Genomic DNA, 20,638 nt, shown 5'->3' with positions numbered 1-20,638 from the left:
GCCCTTGCGCGATGACATCAGTAATTTATTTTTCCGCGCCAGCCAGCGCAGATCCGGAGAGAGCAGTACCTCTAGTCACTTTTTGACTACTCTTTTTCGACTTTTGTTGACTTCTTTTCGAGTTGTTTGACTCCTGGTGCACGTAGGGATGTCCCATCCTTGAACCAGCTTCAAGGCTTGCGACTCCTGTCGCAAATTTATGTCGGTTACGGACCCGCACCTCGTGAGCCTTTGGTGTTTGGAGCGCGACCACGACCCAAAGTCGTGCTCCGACTGCCGAGCCCTGAACCCGAAGTCTTTGCTGGAGTGGTTCTGAAAGCTTCTCGAGGCCCGGCAGTCCACTCCACGATGCTCGAGGTCCCGGTCGAGAAGGAGGTTGCGGGACCGGTCGCGGAGCCATCACCACCACTCATCGTTGAAGTCTTCGTGTAAGTCGAAGCACAAAAAGAATGCGAAGAAGCATTGCCGCTCTTCGTGTTCTCCCCGTCCATCCGCCGATGTGGCGCGGGTTGCGGAAGGTAGTCGTCCGGCTCTGATGTGGAGCCTGTTGGGTCGACTAAGCCTCCCTCCCGCCCTTCCCGAGAGCCGGGGCGACCCCTGCCCAACTTCGTAGTTTTTACAAAGCCCTCCACTCGATCTTTGGGTAGCCCGACTCCGCCGGCATGCCTTCGGGCCCCCGCAGACTCGGCTGGGGTTTCTAGGCCTTTGAACCCGACAGCTTCGGCCCTGGTGCCGTAGGGCCCCCAGGGATCCAGGCGTGGATCCGGATCGGCAACGGTCGACCTTACGACACCTCCTCTGGTGTCGAAACCATTGATGATCCCCCCCCCCCCCCCCCCCCCCCCCCCCCCCCCTGCCCCCGGCGCATGTTGTGTCCCCAGCAGGCATCGACCCCGGCCTCTACCCTGACCTGGACACAGAGCCGGACCTGTGTCGACCGACTACGGCGGCGAGCGGTACTTTTGTACCATTGTTCTATCCTGGCATTCCTTTTCGCACTGAGTGGCAGCCAGAAGAGGATGAGAAGGACTGGGAGGGGTCTGGTGACCCTTTAGCTGACCAGTTGAGTGAACTGGGCTGGAGAGAGGAGTTGGGTGATGCCAGTGATCTGGATACCTCACCAGACCCTGGTATGCTTTCTCCCCCTATCGTGGCTACGGAGGAGGGAGCCTGATACGCAGTGGTGTTGTGTAGGGTGGCTGAGGCCTTGAACCTTGAGCTTCGTATGGTGGCGGTCAGGACCAACCTCCTGACCGAGGTGCTTCAACCGGCAGCGGCCTCTTCGGAGCCCCTACTACCGTTCAATGAGGCCCTTACTGATATCCTTCTGGGCACCTGGTCCAAGCCCAGCACAGGGGCTTCTGTGGATCGGATGATTGCCCGACGCCACCGCCCGGCCCCAGGTGACCCATTTTTCCTCTCCCAACAACCTGCCCCTGAGAGCTTCGTGGTCCAAGCCTCTACTTCTAAAGGTGCATTCCCTACTGCTCCCCCAGATAGGGAATCTAATAAGGTATATTGATCCCTAAAGCAGGGTGCTGCATTTTATTAAGTAGGACATATATTTTCAAATGTCCTAACATTAAAAGCCCCAAATTGTAATTTTACAGTGGAAGGGTAGGCAGCCCCCTTGGCCAGTGCAAGGTTACTCACTGGCCCCTCAGTCATGCTAACTTCTGAATGGGACTACCGAAATTCGTACTTCAAAGTATGAAATTAATCGTGGCATTAAACCCGACTTGATGACCAGGTTGGATTTAATGTCAGTTGTAAGAAAAGGCAACCTTTACAAAGTTGGCACTCTTTTGCCTAGTTATTCTGGTGGCCATTAATAGATGCTGGCTACCAGTCAGTCTTGTGCGCTCCTGGTAAGGAGTGCAAATGACTTATAAGCACAGGAACAATAGAGGCCTTCCGTAGAGAGAGTTCTTACCTTCAAAGGAGATGCTGCCTTAGATTGGCAAATGGCGACCGCACTCAAAGGGGGCTGTTAATTTGTTAAAGTAGACAGGCTGGCGGTGGGAACAAAGAGGGGAACCAGTTGTCAATGCTCCCCACATCAAGCGAGGGGTTCAGACATCCTAGGAGTAGGCAGAATAATACACTCTAGGATAACTGAGATGCCACGCATAACTGTAAGTCATCATCTGGCCGGAGGGAACCTGGTAGCCCGATGGCTAGTGGCCGCTTCATCCTGAGAGGACACTTTCTGGGCATAAATATGGTACCCCTGACCACAGATCTCATCTGAACTGGAGAGAGGACTGAAGGATTGCCCTGCTGACTAACGGACCTGATAAGAGAGGCTGCACCAACTGCTGGACTCCACCTGTCGCTCCTTTGGCTAGCAAGAGAGAACTGTGCCTTTGGTTCCTGGTTCGTTGAGAATTGCTCCAGAGCCCCAGACAAAACAGGTGAACTCCAAGAGTCAGTCGGGTGACTCCCTGTTCCAGCACTAGGGCTATTTAAACAGATGTTGCCCTTTCTGGCCAGTCAGTAGCCACATTCATCGAATCGCTTGTGACCGCCGCTGTGCAGCCAAGACGACCACTGCTTGATGCTCAAAAGTTGCACCCGAGTCTATCGGACCAGAGAGATTTGTCAGAGTGCAGATTGGTTGGCAAAAACGGACACTAGCCCTTGCCAAAGGAAAACCTCTGGACTTGCTGTGACTGGAGACCAGTAGCCCAGTCGTAACTGAACTTTTGTTGGACTAAAGAGGATTTCGAGGAACATCAATCCCTGAGGCCAAAGTCGCTTCACCTGAAATGCGCACCGAGGAATAACCTCTGGAAGAGCCTTCGTCGACCACACAACACCAACAGCATCCTAAGCATCAAGACCACTCTACTAAGCATCAAGACCACTCTATTGAAGTCTATGGTGGTCCATTCATAAGGTGTTAAACTGGACTTGATACTGCTTTGGTGACCAGTTAACTGTGCTAATACCACTTATTGACCCCTTTGGCCTTTTACCGGTTGGAATTGGTCACCCTTTCCTGGCCGGAGAAGTCAAACTCAACTCTTTAAAAATTTTAGAGAGTTCCCAGACTTTACTGTTACCAATGCTTGTTTGTGTTTTGGACTAAAAAGGCGAGATTTGCATTTCACTTAAAAATCTCTGGAATCCTCCGGTGGATATTGCTTTCTAAAATTATGAAAAATGTAACATTAAATAAATTGGTGTTGAATTTCTTTCATGTTGGGGAGCTTTCTTATTTTGTTGTTTGGTGCGTCTTAATGCTTTCCATTAGTTCCTCTCTTTAAGTCTTGCTACTTGAAGCTAGAGGTTTTACAAACGAGCCTGACTGGATCCATGAATTTTTCATGAGTGTGGTACATTGTTACGTCGCACAACGACACCATATAATACACCACAATCCACACACTTTCAAAACCAACAATTCTTAATTATAAAAAAGACAAGACACCTCATCAGATGTGCTTCTGAGCATAATCTTTGCTGCTATTTGTCTCAGGAACATGCCACATTTCACTTGTATTATGGAGTCCTTTAACATCCGTTCATGTATAGAAAATATATAAATAAATACAATTCTTAGGTTGGCAAATTAGGATGCTGCCCCTTCCCCTGGTGTTCCACTCTACACACTATACATTTGTGCTGTATAAAGCCTCACTCTTTAAGTATTATAAAAGGTTACCTTGTTTGGTTAAAAGTTTTTTGCTGCCGTTAAACAGTTTCTGGTGCCATCACTGTTCACATCTGCTTTCTCACCCTTGTTTGTCTAGCGGGTGCTTCCCAGGTAAAGTGGAACAAGAAAAATACTCACTGCCTTGCAACCAGTCACGATGGGGATGTGCGTATTTGGGATAAGAGGGTGAGTATGATTCACTACTTGTGCTTCTCTCCTAGCACTGGGTGTAGCACAGCTGTAAGGTTAATATACAACACTTTCCAGAATAAGGGGGTAGTATACCATTTCTTGAAAAGCGATTCTCTGTCAAGCTATTCATAAGCACTAAATATTTTTGGCTGTATTGGATGATTTCTTTCTTTTGTTATTTTTTTTAATAATAGAATATAATAGTGGTTTGTAAATTAAATAAAAGCGAATGTCATAACCTTAATCTCATATCTTAAAATGTTAAAGGAAAATAACTAAAGAAACACTGGTCAAACCACACACCAACTTGTGAGTGAGGAAAACTCAACTTTACTTTAACAAATCTAAGGAGCTCCATAGCTTCTGAATATAGTACAGTAACTGTTGAAGACCATTTTGTTCCACTCTAGTGCAAAAGACCCTTGAACACTAAGCCCTCCCCACGTATTCCTTTGTGCAATTTGTTTCCAAAAGCTTTTTGTTGCCAAAATTGAACGTTTCTTTATTTTTGCTGATATTTAGGAATGCTTCTTGAATCAAGGGCTTTCCTTTAAACCTCCTTTTATAGGTTTAGCCTACCAGACCGCGCCAAAGGCATATTGTGGGATTACCAGACACATACAAATAAGATAAGCAGCCTAGGTATGCTAGAAACAAACAGCATTCAAGACAAACTTTGCCTACAGAAATGTAACAGATTATACAAGTCAGCTATCAAAAAAGAAAAAAAAAGATACTATTTAGACAGAATTCAAAATGCTAAATGTGCGAGGAGCATGGCCATGACCGCCACCAAGATGTCTGCGTTCTTGTGAGGCTCTGTCCTCGGCGTTTCCCTTCTTACCAATAGCCCCCACCGAAACACTTAACGACCACCATGCACATCTTGCCACCAGTGTGGGTAACTGGGCAGATGTGGGAGAGGTGCCCGGTTGAATGATAGGAGCCTGCACTGGGAGGGAATTCAGGGGGTGAGCCCACACTGCTGACATAGCCTCGGAAGCCACGGGCGAGCCTGAGGCTGGGATCACCCAATCTCGTCCACTGCTGGTGGCCCCCCATCTCCCTCATACAATACCAGGGCGGGGGCCTGACCTGCTTCCGAGATGTGATGCCGAACGGCCCCTGAGGCCTAAGATCTGGTGAACGGCGGCCTCCTGGAGGAGCACGGACCGGGGACTATTGAGGCCTGTTCCAGACCGGTGCGCTGCCTGGCTCCGGCTGGGCCACACCCAAAATCGAGAACCGTCTCACCACCTCAGTGCCCGGATTCAGAGGGATCCCCTTGTGGCTGAGTCGCAACATCTGGCAACGCTGTGAGTGCTGTTTGCATACCAGACCCTGCCCTGAAGCTACACCCGCCCCACAAAGTGCGGGTCAAATTTATTAATTGGAGGCTGCATACATCTGCTGTGGCCTACCCACCAGCAGAGGTCTATGATGATCTGTTAAACACACTACTGCGGCAGTGGAGGGCGAATTTCAGTGGACTCCCTTAGCTGTGATTGACCACATGGCGCCCTGCCCCGCATGGACAGCACATTGACCGCTACCCTCCGGCCTTCATTGATATACTGCCTGGTGAGGGCCATGCCTCGGCTGCAGTGAGCTTCCCTGCGCCACTGGATCACAGTGGGCTGCTCAGTCTTTCCCTATCCGCGCAGGCTTAAGCTTATAACGCCCTGGACATCGACGGTGCAACCTATATAGCCAGACTACTGACTCATTGAGATTGTGCCATGGTCTGATCAGACCCCAAGAGAAGAGGCTTACCTTCGACCGTGCCGGCAGGGCCGTTAGCCGGGGCTCCCTTTCGGACACTGAGGGGACTTCGAGCCGCGGTCCTGATAAGGCCTCCCCATGTGACATCTCTACTGTAATAACAGAACTCAAGGCAGGCTTTGGCGCTATGGAGGCGCAGTTCGATACATTGACGGGCCTCATGGACAAGCTCAGTGAGCGTATGGACCGGCAAGGGGCGCGGATCGACGACGCAGAGGGAAGAATCTCCATTCTAGAGTACACCATTATAACAATGCAGGAGCGCCTGGATAAAATGGAGCGCATACTGAAACAAGTGGCTATCAGGAATGAGGACCTCGAGGCACGGTCCCATAGGAATAGCATCCGCATTTCCGGCATTGCGGAGACTACTAATATTGGGCGGCCCGAGGTCTCCGTGGAGCAACTCTTGACAACTGTCTTGGAACCCTCCTCTACGGTTCATTAGGGTGGTGCCCTCCTGAGGGTGCACCGCCACGATATCTCAAGGCTAGTCTCCTAAACTATAGAGGGAGAGATGCTGCTCTCGGGCTGGCCCGTGAGAAGGGCTCCTTGCAATACCAGGGCTCAAACATTCCAGTGTTCCCAAACTGCACTCCCAACTGTACAGGTGGTCAGGCGAAAATACGACGATGTAAGAAATACTCTCTGCAAGCTGGGAGTTCGCTATGCCTTGCTCTACCTGGCTCGCTTGAGGGTGGGACCACAATGGACGTGTCAAGATTTTGGACATCCCCGCGGATACAGAGGCCTTCTGTAAAAATATTACTGCAGGCTTGCCTATGCCTAGCCGACCGCAGGGGGGCATGAGCGACCACAGTCAGCCTCTCGTGACAAATCTACATGAAGATATTTGTTCCGAAGTAGGGGAACCGCAGGGTCCTGCTGAGGCAGTGTCCACCCATGCCGGACACTACCACTCAGTTTTGCTTTCAGCCATTGTGTTTGTACCTTATAATGGCGACTACGCCACACTGGCCTTCATAATTGTTCTTCATGGGACCGCCGGTGCCTGAGTTGTCGCCACGCCCTCATGGTGTTCACCAACTCTCACAGTTTGGGGTTCTGCTTTCTTTCCCCTATCTGTTTAATTGGGAGTCACTGGACATGTCTTAATCTGGTGTGGGTGGGGTTGGGGGATTGGTGGGGTTGTTTTTCGTTGTAGTTTGAATGTTAATGGCTATTGCATGTCACGCTATCACACACTGAGCTCACATTGCCACATGTTACTTAGGTGTTAGTCCCACACTTTTTCTGCTTGCCATCATTCCTCATCATGGCTAGAACGGTCGAACTTTGGGCCATTTTATGGAACATACGCAATATCAATTATCCACAAAAAGGGAAACCGGTCCTGACCTCTCTCAATAGCCACTCCATCAAGCTTGCCTACCTCCAGGAAACACATCTTGCTCCGCACACTGAGCATGGCTTCGCTAGGAACTGGGGTACACATCACTATTCCTCGTGCTACAGCTCATACTCTCGTGGCACTTGTATTTTAATCCATAGAACTGTGCCATTTCTTTGCCACCTCTGCTGTTCAGACAGAGTGGGGGGGGGGTCGGTATCTGCTCCTGCACGGCACACTTGTGGACAAAAGTATCCTTTTAGTAAACATATACACCCCAAACATAGACGACTCTGACTTTTTCTGACATCTCTACTCCCACATATATAGTTTTGAGGCAGATCACCTAATAGTAGGCAGTGATCTTAACATGTCACACTGCCTGCAAATTGATTACACCAGCGCGCAACTGTCTGATAAACCCTACGCTAGTGAAATATTTTGTCACATCACTGATACATATGCATTACACGATGCATGGCAGACTCATCACCCCTCCACCCCCAGCTTTACATTCTATTCGATACCACACTGTTTGGTCGTGGCTGGATCACTGGTTCCTATCTCCACTGCTCACTCGTAGATGTCTGAGATTGCTGTCCTCCTGTGGACACTTAAGGACCACAATCCGGTCCATTTTAAAATTCAGATTTCGTATGGCTGCAGCCTTGAACGCAGCTGGCAATTCCAAGGGGATGACCTCCAGGGACCAGGTGTTTGTAGCGAATTACAAAGCTCCATCATTGAGCACTTCACGCTAAACGCTAGACCCATCTCCACACAGGCCACCCTATGGGAGCCCTTAAAAGTGTACATTCGGATGGGTGTAACTCCAAGCATGTAGGTATCTTTCGAGATATCCACGCACAACTGAGACTGGTCAAGGATGGATTGCGGAATGTGGAGCCCAGGTCAGTGGTCGATATTGATCCCCGGTTGCATCAACAATCTGAAATCCTGGCTGAGTTTCGGGACCTAGCGGAAAGGGAAATTGCGTACATGGGTAAACAAGCTCAGGCCCGCCGCTATGGAGAGGGAGAGCGACCGGGTCGCACTCTTGCGCATCTGTTATTTCCAAAGAGGTTACTTAACCATGTGACAGAACTCCGGACAGGTGGCTGAGAGACTTTTGCGGGTGGCGATCGCATCATGGCTGAATTTCAGACCCATTATCAGGAGCTATATGCCTCTCATGCTTCCGATGCAATATCTTTGTATCTTGCAGACATTGCGATGGTGTGGCTTACAGGTGGCCAGCGTCAATTCCTGAGCGAACCATTAACGCTGTAGGAAGTGACACAAGCTATTGATGCTCTGGATGGAACCAAGGCGCCTGGCCTCACCCCCTCACCTCTTGGCACTATATAATGAGTCCATAACAACTGGCATACTGCCCCCCCCCCCACTCTTCGCGAAGCAGTCCTTACTCTTTTGTTAAAGCCTGGCAAACACCCCAGCAACTGTGCTTCATACCGCCCCCTGTCATTGCTAAACTTAATTAGTAAAATCCTGCCTATGGTGCTATTCACCAGGTTGGCACTGTTGATGGAGCAGATCATCTCAGCCCAATCTGGCTTTTGTTCCACATCGATCCACCTCATTAAATCTTAGAACCGTCTTTGCAGTGTTTAATAAGATTTCCTCATCCATTCCTGCAGCTTGTAGCCCTGTTGGACGCAGAAAAGACCTTCAATTCTCTCAAATGGCCTTTCCTCAGGGCCGTTTTGGGTAAACTCTGCATTTCCCCCCTCCCCGTTCCTTGCACTGATCATGCTTCTAACCCCATGGCCTGACTACGGGTGAACGGTGCCCTATCTGATGCGTTCCCCATTTTGCGCAGTACCTGGCAGGGCTGCCCTCTATCCCTCCTTCTATTTATAATTGCAGTGGACCCTCTACTCCGTACAACACAGGAACACCACCTGCATCGTGGGCTGCAGCTCACCCACAGGCCTTTTCTCCTATCCTTATACTCAGATGACCTCCTGCTATTTATTAGACATCCTCACCTCAATCTTCCCTCACTTATGCAGGAGATCGCACGATTTGGCTATCTCTCCGGGCTCCGCATAAAGTGGGCCAAATAGGAACTGTTCCCGCTGGCAGACAACCCACCCGCCGTCTGTGAAGTTTCCACTTAAGTGGGCCATGGATGGCTCAAAATACCTTGGCATCCACCTCCTTAGAGACAAGGACCAGGTCCTACAACGTAACTACGGCCCAGCGATAGGCTGACCTCAACAAGCAGGTAGATCGATGGATCCGACTACACCTTTCGATGGCAGGGCGCGAGCCATCCTCAGGATGGCCATATTACCCCTCTTCCTGTATCTTTTCTTCAACATCCACATTCCCTTACCACAATCCTTTTTCTGTACTCTTCGCTGAGTCCTCCTAAGACTGGTTTGGGCAGGAGCACACCCCCGCGTCTTGTGGAACACACACTTCTCTACGAGCGCGGAGGTTTTGTGGTTCCTGATGTGTGCCTCCGCTATTTAGTAGCTCAGTGCCATTGCACACATCGCTGGTATCATCTGGATGCCAGTGTACCATACCTACATCCGGAACGTGCTCTGTTAGATAGACTAGATAGACTCGGTCACTAGGCATACCACTCGACACTGACGATATCCAAATGGTGTCTACCATGTACTTGGCATGATGAGGACTTCGACGCATGCTGGGAGGCGGCCACCTCTATTCAAGTGCCTTCCCAGTACCGGACAACCCAGTGCCCCCGCTCACTCGGTAGAAGCTAGTGCAATGCACGCTACAACGGCATAATATGCGCACCATGGGGGGGGTCTATTTCCGGACGGGCATATCGCACCTTTAGTGGAGGGCCGGTGGGCTGGGAACGTATCGTATATGGACCTCTTTTAATCGTTCGGCAGCTCCAGAACCAGTTGTGATCTCTTATACTCTCCTCCCCACTCCCTCCCAAAGATTTCTCTCCTTTAACACTGGCAATTGAATATGCAGAGGAGACCACATGACCTCCAGACTGTACCAAGCATGTATCACTCTGAAACCCAACACCACTGCACGGGTGCAGGAAACCTGGGCGACAGAACTGGGAATAACTATTACAGCCAAAATGTGGACATACTGTTGTGCACAAACTCAGCATATAGCAGCCAGCTGCATTGCATTTTAAATCCTACACCGCTACTACCTATCGCCACTTTATATTGCCGTCCCCTCCCACCCCAATTGAATATACTAGTTTATTTGGTACCCTATGAGACATGCCCACATATGTTCCTGGACAAAAACTTTTAAGGCCTTGATACTCACTGATACCTGGGATGATTAATTAATAATGCTATGTTATCTGCCTATCATGTCTTGGTGATGTACTTGTGTCTCTTTCCTCTTGGATGATGTGCAAACGTCTTTTGCTTGTTGTTAATTGCAAAATCCAATAAAGACAATAAAAAAAAACAGAATGCCAAATGTGCAAATAAAGGTTTCTACAAAATTTTCACTGAATTTCGCAAACCAAATTGCCTAGAAGGAGCTCATCCCATTTCTCAAGATTTCTTGAGTCCAAAAGTAAAACTGGACCCAATACAACTAGTGTATCTGAACCGCACTCCATCGTGGTCTGACTCCACTTTTGACTTTGCCTCAGTCTTGCGTGACCAGATATCCACGTTTGGCACTTTGTCATTTTAAGCCCTATTTTCCACTAAAAAGTTTACAAATTCATAACTCTGCTTCTACAGATTGGATTTCATTTGTTGTTCCATGTTATTTATGTAAATCTTCTCTATTTTTCTAAATTAGTATGGGATTTTTCTTATATTGTGTTTTTACTCATTTACTGTTTGCTTGCTGCATAAGTGCTTAACACAGTGCCTCTACGTTAACCCTGACCGCTTTTGTGCCAAGCTACCAGAGGGGTAAGCACACGTTAATTTTGTGGTTCACCCTGACAGGGATTATGTTTGTTGCTTTAGTAGGATTTTCACCCCACACAATCAAGAACCCGTTTTATTACTTGCAGCCTAGCAGAATGTCACAATTCAGGTTCTTCAATCTTGAAGCATGTCAGACTGATTCTGGAACATCCCGATATGGGTGCACTCACGGAAATGTGTTGTGTTTACTGCAGAGCACACTCGCAGAGATACAGAGGTTTTCTGAAATTTGAAAATGACTTTTAAATCCTGTGCAGAGATGTAGTATTCCAAGCAGGTTTGAGGTACATCCACCATACCAGGGTCATACAGGTAATTAACATGTTGAGGATGGTGCATTTGCAATCCTAAATTCATCAGTCTATGCACCAAGCTGGCTCATATAGAATAAGGTTATCCTATTAGTCTCATCAGGGCCCAAATGTTTACCCACAGCTTAAATGTACTGACATGGGTAGAAGAAAATGGGGCATAGTGAAAGGCTGTTTATCTCTTTGACCCTTTAAAGAAAACGTAAATCCCATTTCACTCAAAATTATTTTTCATTTTATTCATAAATAAGCAATGCTCTGAGGAAGTAGATTGGGTTTGCTCTCCAGGAACTTATATCTCCTAATGTAGCAAAATTATCCTCTGATAGAAATAATGTGTCCTAATTATCAAATGTAGCTAGGCAATAATATTTGTGTCTAATGATATTTTGCTTACAATATTTATTACAATATTTGAGTACCATACCTCCCAGAAGTACATCAATGTTTTAGGACAAAATGAGTAAATGGATAACTATAATGATATCTTAAGCTAGTGACTCAACCACATCAGCTGTTCAGTACGTGAACCGTAGATAGTTGCCATAGCACAGGTTTTCTTTTTAATTAGGTATTCTATATTCTGGGATCTGAATTATCAAATTAAAGTTATCTTAAAATGTACAATTGTCATCAAAAGAATTCGATATCCCATGGTGGAAAACACATAGTTTCATCTTTTCTTTCAATTCAGACCTTCATGCATAGCATTTCTTCAATTTGCTTGAATTTGATATCTTTCATCTTGTGCAACCAGTTCATCAAATTAGGCAGATCTTGGTAAGGCCCCTACAGTTTAGTTGTAGAATGAGGCATAATCATGATGGCAAACACAACATTCCTTTCACTTTTAACAACCTAAAATAGCTCATATATACTGCCTGATAGTATTTTTTTCTTCTTCTTTAAATAATTGTTTTTGATCAGAGACCACTCCTGCCTCAAATTGGTATGCACCAGAATACATATTCCATGTCATCTAGTTTTTAGACCTATAACATCTAACTGAATATGTCTACTTTATTTTCTTAATATCTGGTGGGCTTAGTGTTACTTACAGAAGATAAAACATTGCACGCAGTATAATTGTATAATTTGCAACCTATTTGAATCATAGGTATCACTTCACACAGTTGTTTCTTATCTCTTGAGACACGATCTTTTACCATATCGTCTTTTCAATGACGTTTAGATTTCTCATTTGCATTTTGCTGGGTTGCCCCTTTGGCTAGAAATGATGATAAATCCTAACCTTTTAGGAATGATTGCAGCAGCAAAAGCTGGCATTGTAATATGCTGCTGAATGTGGGAAGTAATTGTATGTATGTATCTATGTACACGGAGGAAACCTAACCTGAAAGGCAATGAATCATAGTTCAAAGCACAAGCAAAAGATAAAGTTGATGCACGGTTGGAGAGGGAGCTGGGTTTTGAGAGTGGAGTTGAACTGTTACTTCATGGTGATACTCATTGCAAGAGGCCATTGAGCCTCTTATATTAACTCTGGTTCTTGCATTTCCAGGCCATCTAATATCTTCTAATTGCTGTCTCTGTTCCGTTATCCCTTGTTGGAGAAGTATCCAGAACCTTTTACGATGCCATGTTGCAAGGAAGGTGTGGCATGGCTGGCCGAGAAGACTGGCTCTTGCAAATCCAGGGTTTCTCCTGTCATGAGATTGCTGTCTTTATTCTGTTATCCCACTTTGCTGTAGACTCTGATGCCTCTAATGGTGCTGCGTTTTATGGAGGATGGGTCTTAGGTGGAACAGAGGAATCTGGTTCTTGCTTTCCCAGGTCTTCTCCTGTCTTCAGATGGCTGTCTTCTTTCTGTTATCTTAACTCTATCATAGTATCAGCAATGGCAAACAAGCATTTGCAATGCAATAGGACTCACTTTTACGCAAGACCTACTGCACTGCAAATGGGAGTGTAAGCGGGCGGGGGGCAGGAGGGCTAGAAGGCACGAACAACGGGAGTGCGGGCTAGTGGGTGGGCTGAAAGCCATGGGAAGAAAATAGTGTTCACAATTTAAATAACACATACCATGCAACACTCGAAGTAAAGGGGGCCGGGGGCCGGTAGCCGTGGAAGGGTACAAATGACAACATGGCTGTCATAAGGAGGGACTAACAGCCAATAAACCAATCAGAAGGCAGCATTTAGAAAGGACAACGACAAAAGCCAATGAAAAAGATGGGCGGGGGAGTGGGCGAAGCTTTCACTCCATTCTCCATTACTGCATGCCTCCCAGAGCGAGCAGTTCATGCGCTCTGCCGCTATAGGCTCGACCTAAAAAGGGGGTTTCCCCTTTCATCAACTGCTTCTACTGACATAGACAACAGTGCTTGGATAAAAAAAAGGTCTTTGCCACAACCAGTACTGTCATGAAAGTGTCATGCTTGCCAACTCCATTGGAGAGGGATGGATAGCCCTTTTGGGGAATCAAAAAAGAACTCAACAAATATAGGACTACTTCTAATTCATCAGTGAAGGTCTGTTAGTTTCTGTTAGACCTGGCACCATTGGCGTAGGTCTCCCTTCCATTTTTGTCGTTTTTGTCTCCTTCATGGTTGCTGGTTTTAGATGTTCTGAGCGCTGTGCCACTGCCATTCAGTGACACAGTGCGAATGTTTCTTATTATAAAATAACGGATGAACCGGTGTAGTCCTAGTAGTACCAAGGAACATGTTAGGGAAGTCGAATTTGGTGTGCTTCCGTTCCAAATATTGAAGTGCATCTGGTAGTAGTGATTGTCTTTTATATTCTGCGTGTGCAACTGCCACTTTTGGAAAGTAGGTATCTTTTTGTCTAAGTCTTTATGTGTGTTTCACTGGTATGTGTATTGGTCATCTGGTTTAGAGGGCCAGGGCAGGCTGGGGCTAACCTGGGTCGAATGTAGCAATCTGCCGTTGAAGTATGGGGAGGGGTGACCCCTTCGATCCGAGCAGGGCTGTGCCTGGCAAGGTGAATGATGGCTCCATCTCCCGCTGAGTGTCTGATGGTGGGCCCCCTCTCTCTGAAAGGGAGGATGCAGCCTCGTAAATAAAGTGACCCAAGTCGACACCAAACTGGTTCTGGCCAGGTCGAGTGATTTGTGACTTTCTCAAGAACAAAGACTTTTGGGGTATAAAGATCTGAGCGGAAACCCCTTCGTGGTGTGTAACTTCGGGATGCGAAGACGAACCTCTGGCCGTGGAAACGAGAGGGAAAGAACTTTGAAACTACTTTGAAACTTTCATCCATCCACTGAAGCAACTACCCAAGGGCCTGAATTGAGCTTGCCTCCTGCCAAAGTCTCAGGGACATTAGACTTCATTCATCAGCAGCCCGGATTCCTATTGAGAGAAATCCTACTCACAGGTGAGGCCTCTGTCGAGAAATCCAAGGCCTCTGGATCTACTGTGGTGAACGCCGCTTTCGCTTGTCTACGGAAACTATTGCTATCACCATTGTGGGCCGCTGCAGCTGAGAAGCTGTGCCGCTGAGTGCCCACACTTGCCTCATCTACGGAAACTATTGCTATCACCATTGTGGGCCGCTGCAGCTGAGAAGCTGTGCCGCTGAGTGCCCGCACTTGCCTCATCTACGGAAACTATTGCTATCACCATTGTGGGCCGCTGCAGCTGAGAAGCTGTGCCGCTGAGTGCCCGCACTTGCCTCGTCTACGGAAACCATTGCTATCGCCATATTGGGCTGCTGCAGCTGAGAAGCTGTGCCGCTGAGTGCCCACACTTGCCTCATCTACGGAAACTATTGCTATCACCATTGTGGGCCGCTGCAGCTGAGAAGCTGTGCCGCTGAGTGCCCGCACTTGCCTCATCTACGGAAACTATTGCTATCACCATTGTGGGCCGCTGCAGCTGAGAAGCTGTGCCGCTGAGTGCCCACACTTGCCTCGTCTACGGAAACCATTGCTATCACCATATTGGGCTGCTGCAGCTGAGGAGCTGTGCCGCTGAGTTCCTGCATTTTCCTTGTCTACAGAAGCTATTGCTATCGCGGGCTGCTGCAGCCGGGGAGCTGTGCCGCTGAGTGCCCGCATTGGCTTTGCGACGAGAGTCCTTGCTATCACTGTTTTGGGCTGCAGCCATAGAGAAGTTGTGCCGCTGAGTGCCCATCCTTATTTTGCCACAAGAATCATCGTTATCGCTATCGTGGGCCGCTGCAGCTGAAGAGCCATACCGCTGAGTGCCCACGCTAGCCCCGCATCGGGAACCTTGTCAACTTCCCCGTGCGCCGCTGGGTGCCGCTTTCACGTCCGTCCCAGGATTATCGTGAGTGCACGCTGCGGATCGCCACTGCCCAGGAACTGTGGCCACTGGTGGTCCGCTTGCCATCCAGCACCTTCCCTGAGGAGCTGTGCCCCGTGCCCCTTTACATCCTTAATATCTTGTACATTGTGCATCACCGGGTCGCATAGACCCCGGCCCTGGACTAAGTTCATTCCACCCGCACGCACAAATGCTTTCATCGCTCTTGAGACAAATCTGTAATTAAGTGCAATAAATAATAATAATCGAGTTTATAAAGCGCCTGGTTACACTAGGCAGTGTGTCCCCGCGCTGCGGTGCACGTCACGTAGAGGATCAAGGAGAGCTAACCAGGCGGAAAGAGGTGGGTTTTCAGTTTCTTCCTAAACATGCTTTCCGAGGGTTGAAGTCGAAGGTTCTCGAGGAGTTTGTTCCAAAGTTGCGCCGCCAGAAAACGGAAGGAGCGCCCGCCCATCCTAGCTCTCTTTACGACCGGAACGCGTACCAGTCCCCTTCCCTCAGACCTCAGGTGGCGGGCAGGAGTGTAGGGAGTAAGGAGGTTCAACAAATACACAGGAGAGGTTCCCTTGATAATGCGGTGACACATACACAACGTTTTAAACCATACACGCTCTCGTATAGGCAGCCAGTGAAGAAAGGCAAGAGCCGGTTTTGAGGCGGTTCTCCTCGGGTGCATCAGAATCAGACGGGCTGCAGCGTTCTGAACGCATTGAAGTCTCTTTATACACCTGCCAGTAGCACCCAGATAGAGGACATTCCCGTAATCGAGACGAGATGTCACGAGGGCGTGAACCAGGGTCTTCTTGGCAGCAATGGGAAGAGTATCCAAGGTTTTTCGGAGGCTTTTAAGGATTCCAAAGCAGGCTCCCGCGACCCTCCTGGTGTGATAGTCAAAAGATAGGTGAGGGTCCATCCAGACCCCCAGGTTTTTGGCTTGGGCGCATAGGACAGGGGTTGGGCCCAGATTTTGCGGCCACCAAGCAGAGGACCATACGGATGGAGCCCTTCCCACCACCAGTACTTCTGTCTTGTCACCGTTGAGTTTTAGACAGTTTTTTTCCATCCAGGAGGCTAAATCTTGCAGACACATCACCAGATTGGGGACTGCCGACTGTTGTTCCTGTGTCAAAGATACCACCAACTGGGTATCGTCGGCATAAGAGACGACTTTAATCCCGAAACCATCGGCGATCTCTGCTAGGGGAGCCACATAAAGATTAAACAGAGTAGGGCTCAGGATTGAGCCCTGAGGAACCCCCTGCTGCAATCCTATGACCCTGGAATAAAACTCGCCCTGCCTCACCTGGAAGCTGCGATTGGCTAAGAATGATATAAGCCAGTCTAAAGCCTTCCCAGACACGCCTCCTTTCTTTAGACGCTGGATAAAAGTGTGGTGTGCTACCGTGTCAAAGGCCGCACTAAGATCCAACAGGATCGGGGCGGCCGTTTGACCGGCATCTACATACTCCTGAATGGTCTCAGTTGCCAGAAGAAGAGCAGATTCCGTTGAGTGGTATTTACGGAAACCCGATTGAGTGGGGTGAAGGAGGTGGCATTTCCCAATATGAGCTGTAAATGCTCATTTACCACTTTCTCTGCGATCTTAGCAAAGTAGGGTAAAAGAGAGATAGGTCGCAAATTGTCTAAACGCTCCGAGCCCAACTGAGGTTTTTTTGGGAGGGGAAGTACTACTGCCTCCTTCCAGCAATCAGGGACTGTATTAGTCCTGAAAGAGACCTCCAAGAGATGTCTGATGAAGGGCTCCAAGGTATCTAAGCACTCCTTAAGTCTACTCGGGGAGGTCGGGTCCTTAGGGGAGCCAGACTTGATGCTCAGGCAGAATTTTTTTAGAATTTCAGGGGGAGGGATTACAAAACTATCTATTCTCTCCTCCCTTAGAGGTCTTGACACATCCAGAAGATCCTGGTGGACCCCGGCCGATTCAGGAAACGTGGAATAGATAGTCACCACTTTGTTCGAGAAAAAATTCGCTATCAGGTTACAGCGTTCAACTGACCCGGTGGCAGAAGCTGTCACTGTGTCCAGGGAAGAGATTTCCTTGTAAACCTTGAATAATTCCCTAGTGGAGTTCCCTGATGACTCAATTCTTTCTAGGTAGTAATCTGCCTTAGTTTTCTTGATGAGACCATGGTATACCTTCAGCATTGCTTTATACTTGCACCTGCCTGGGGTAGAGAAGTCCTTCCTCCACTGCCTTTCCGCTCGCTTACAGTCTGCCTTAGCACTTTTCAACGCTGAGTTAAACCAAGGTGCAGACTTCTTAGATCTAATGAGTGTTTTCCGTGCCCAAGGGGCAGTGCTATCGAGTGCTTCCCCTAGCCTCCTATCCAACTCTGCGCAAGCATTCTCAGCATCCTGCCCCCCCCCCCCCCCCCCCCAGGCGGTCCTCCCATCAGGAGGGCGCTTTTAAACTTGCATGGGGAAAATCCACCCCATTTCCGGTAGGTTATTCCCTCCTGCAAATGCTCTGGCACCTTAGGCTTAGGTAAACGCATGACAAAAGGGACAAGGTAATGATCAGTCCATACCAGAGGCTGTGGTGGACCAACCTCTACTGCCTCCCAGTTAGTGAAAATGGGATCAAGCAGATGACCCTTGTGGTGCGTGGGCCAGGAAGCACTAAGATTTAACTGTAATGTAGCAAGTTCTTGGTTTAGCGCGGTAGCTAATGCACATCCTGTATCTTCCAGGTGTAGGTTTAAGTCACCTAACACAAGAAACTTGCTATATCGTAGGGCAGGTTGAGTTAGATATTCAGCTAAATTGGAAGTGAAACGGGAGGGGTAACCCGGAGGGCGATAAACCAGGAGGCCCTTGATGATACAAGTACTATCAATCGTGATGGTAAAAAGGCCTGCCTCACCATCGATAAGAGCGATGGGCTCAAGGTGGCATTGAATAGCAAGTTTATATATCATTGCCACCCCACCTCCTCTCCCCGAATCCCTATCAATTCGCTTTACAGTATAGCCACACGGAATCGCCTCAAGGAGTTCGGGGACTGAGTCCTCATCCAACCAAGTTTCAGTGAGAAACATAATGTCCGTCTTTTTTTCAATTAGGAGATCATGAATCTCAAACCTGTGCTTCCTGAGAGAACGACAGTTAAGCAGGCAACAATTCACCACGTGCGAGCTCCCCTTGTTCTCATGTCCATAATTGAAAGTAAAGGCGCAGTGTCTGCATGTTCTCACTGGGCCACTGGCCTGCATCTTATGGGCACAGGTAGCTGCGGTTTGGGGGCACAGGGAGCGAAGGTCCTGACTAGAATAGGAGTATTTTAAACCGGAACCACCAAGAGGGGTGGCCCCGTGCCCCGGACGGCCGCGGACGGGCGCAGACGGGCTTGCCTTAGGCGCGCCTTCGGCGCGCCAGCGGCGCGCCCGCTGCGCGCGGCCGCCGGAGCATCCGCTTAAATGAGCCCTGCTTCCTGTCTGCCCCCGGAAGTGTTCCCGCTCTGACCTGCTCCGCCCTCCGCATTGTGGTTCTTTGAGCATTTCTCAGTTTCGTGTTTCATCTATATAAAGATAACAATTTTTTATAACTACTTGTGGTGTCTATTTTGTAGCGTCTTTCCTGCATTATTGTATATGGTCCTAAATGCTTCACACACTGCCGCTGAGATAAGCATGTCTGCTAGTGCTACGTTACCACAAGGTTGAGCAGGGGTTATCAAAGGGTGTAGCCCCCTTACTCTGACTTAGGAAGAAGGGCCACTATTCGACATCGGCGCCAGCCACTGTCGACTAGAGACCCCCATTTCTAACAGTTTCAATGCAGGTAAGGAGTGGAACAGCGAACATCCTGCACCTTGCCATCCAGGGGCCGTATAATATAAGGTACCCCGGGGCGCAATGGGGGTTTGCGCCCGCTTTGCACGCCTCGGGGCACTTTGGTATTATAGAAGGGGGCGTAGACGCTTGTGCGTCCCCTTCTATAATGCTGGTAGCGCTGGCTAACTTAATGCGCCAGCGCTACCTTCAGAGAGTGTTCTCTCATTTGCATACGGGCTTGTCCTATGCAAATGAGGGAATTCCTTTGACTCTTCGCCGTGCCACATTACAGGCGCGGGCACAGAGTCTAAGAAGCCCTCAGGAGACGCACTGACAGTGCGCCTTTTGAAAGGTGGCACACTGCCAGTGCACCTCCTAACAGCAGCCCTCTGCAGGTCTTTGTCAAATTTGTCTTTTTTTTATGTACATGTTTCATGCGTATCTCTTCTGCAGTCGCCAACTCAAAAACATCCTTAAGCCAGTTCAAGTGCCTCTGGGAATCTGATCCAAGCCATTTCAGCGTTTCACCAAAAGTAGACAATAAAATACATTTTCTGCCACCTTTTTTTTTTATAAGTAGGAGAGGGTATCAGCCCTAGCAGGACCTGCTTCATCATAAGCTGTATGTTCCACTCAGTGACTGTGTTAATGTCTTTCACACCGTTTTCCAGTGGGCTAAAATAAAGTTGCAGTGCTAGGATATCTCCCCTGAAACTATCAGGCTTCAAGCCTTGTAGGGACTGCGAGAGAGAGAGAGTTACCCATCACTGACTCGCTCTCTCCCTCTGGTGCTAGGAGTCAGACGAAATCCTATGAATTCAAAGGCAATTAAGGATCCAAAGTCAAAACTGTTCATGGTACTGGCTCACGATGAAAGGCAGACCTCGCTCCTTGGCTCGCTCGGTCACCTTCTTCACACTCTTTGGGCAAAAGAAAGAAGCACAGAAAACAAAACAATTTAGTACATTACATGACCCCACCCCATCTCCACAGGATTCTCCTCCTCTGAGGTGTAGTTAGTCACTGTGGGGCCGCCATCAGGTGTGGCAAGCTCCCTTCCAGCACTACCCCTGGACTTGGCACTCAAGCCGCCCAGTCAACCTCTAGCACCATTATCCACTCAACCCAGACTTTCCAACCCCATCATCTGATTCAGCAGCGTCCCTCAACACAATTTTCAGAACTTTTTCAAGGACGGCGGCCCCCTTTGGTGTGCCTTCATAATTCATAGGACCATATGGCATGCCTATGTTCATGCCCATTGCCCTGGATTCGGTGCTGTTCGGATTTGCAACCTCCAACCATCTTCTGTCAGACCGCACTCATGCCCTTGCCAAAAGGGGAGCTATTGAGGGA

The 20,638-nt window shown here is 48.5% G+C and overlaps 1 protein-coding gene across 4 annotated transcripts in view; it reads left to right on the top strand.

Moving 5' to 3' along the window:
- WDR59 (WD repeat domain 59) overlaps positions 1-20,638 on the top strand; it is a 766,237-nt gene that overhangs the window by 153,653 nt on the left and 591,946 nt on the right. For all 4 annotated transcript variants that reach the window (XM_085636815.1, XM_085636817.1, XM_085636814.1 and 1 more), the window contains exon 7: positions 3,756-3,844. In XM_085636815.1, the coding sequence (XP_085492941.1) occupies positions 3,756-3,844 (89 nt within the window). The remainder of the gene's footprint in view (positions 1-3,755; positions 3,845-20,638) is intronic.

This window comes from Triturus cristatus, chromosome 12, assembly GCF_964204655.1.
Source record: "Triturus cristatus chromosome 12, aTriCri1.1, whole genome shotgun sequence".
Classification (NCBI taxonomy): domain Eukaryota; kingdom Metazoa; phylum Chordata; class Amphibia; order Caudata; family Salamandridae; genus Triturus; species Triturus cristatus.
This window is presented reverse-complemented; position numbering and strand designations above follow the sequence as displayed.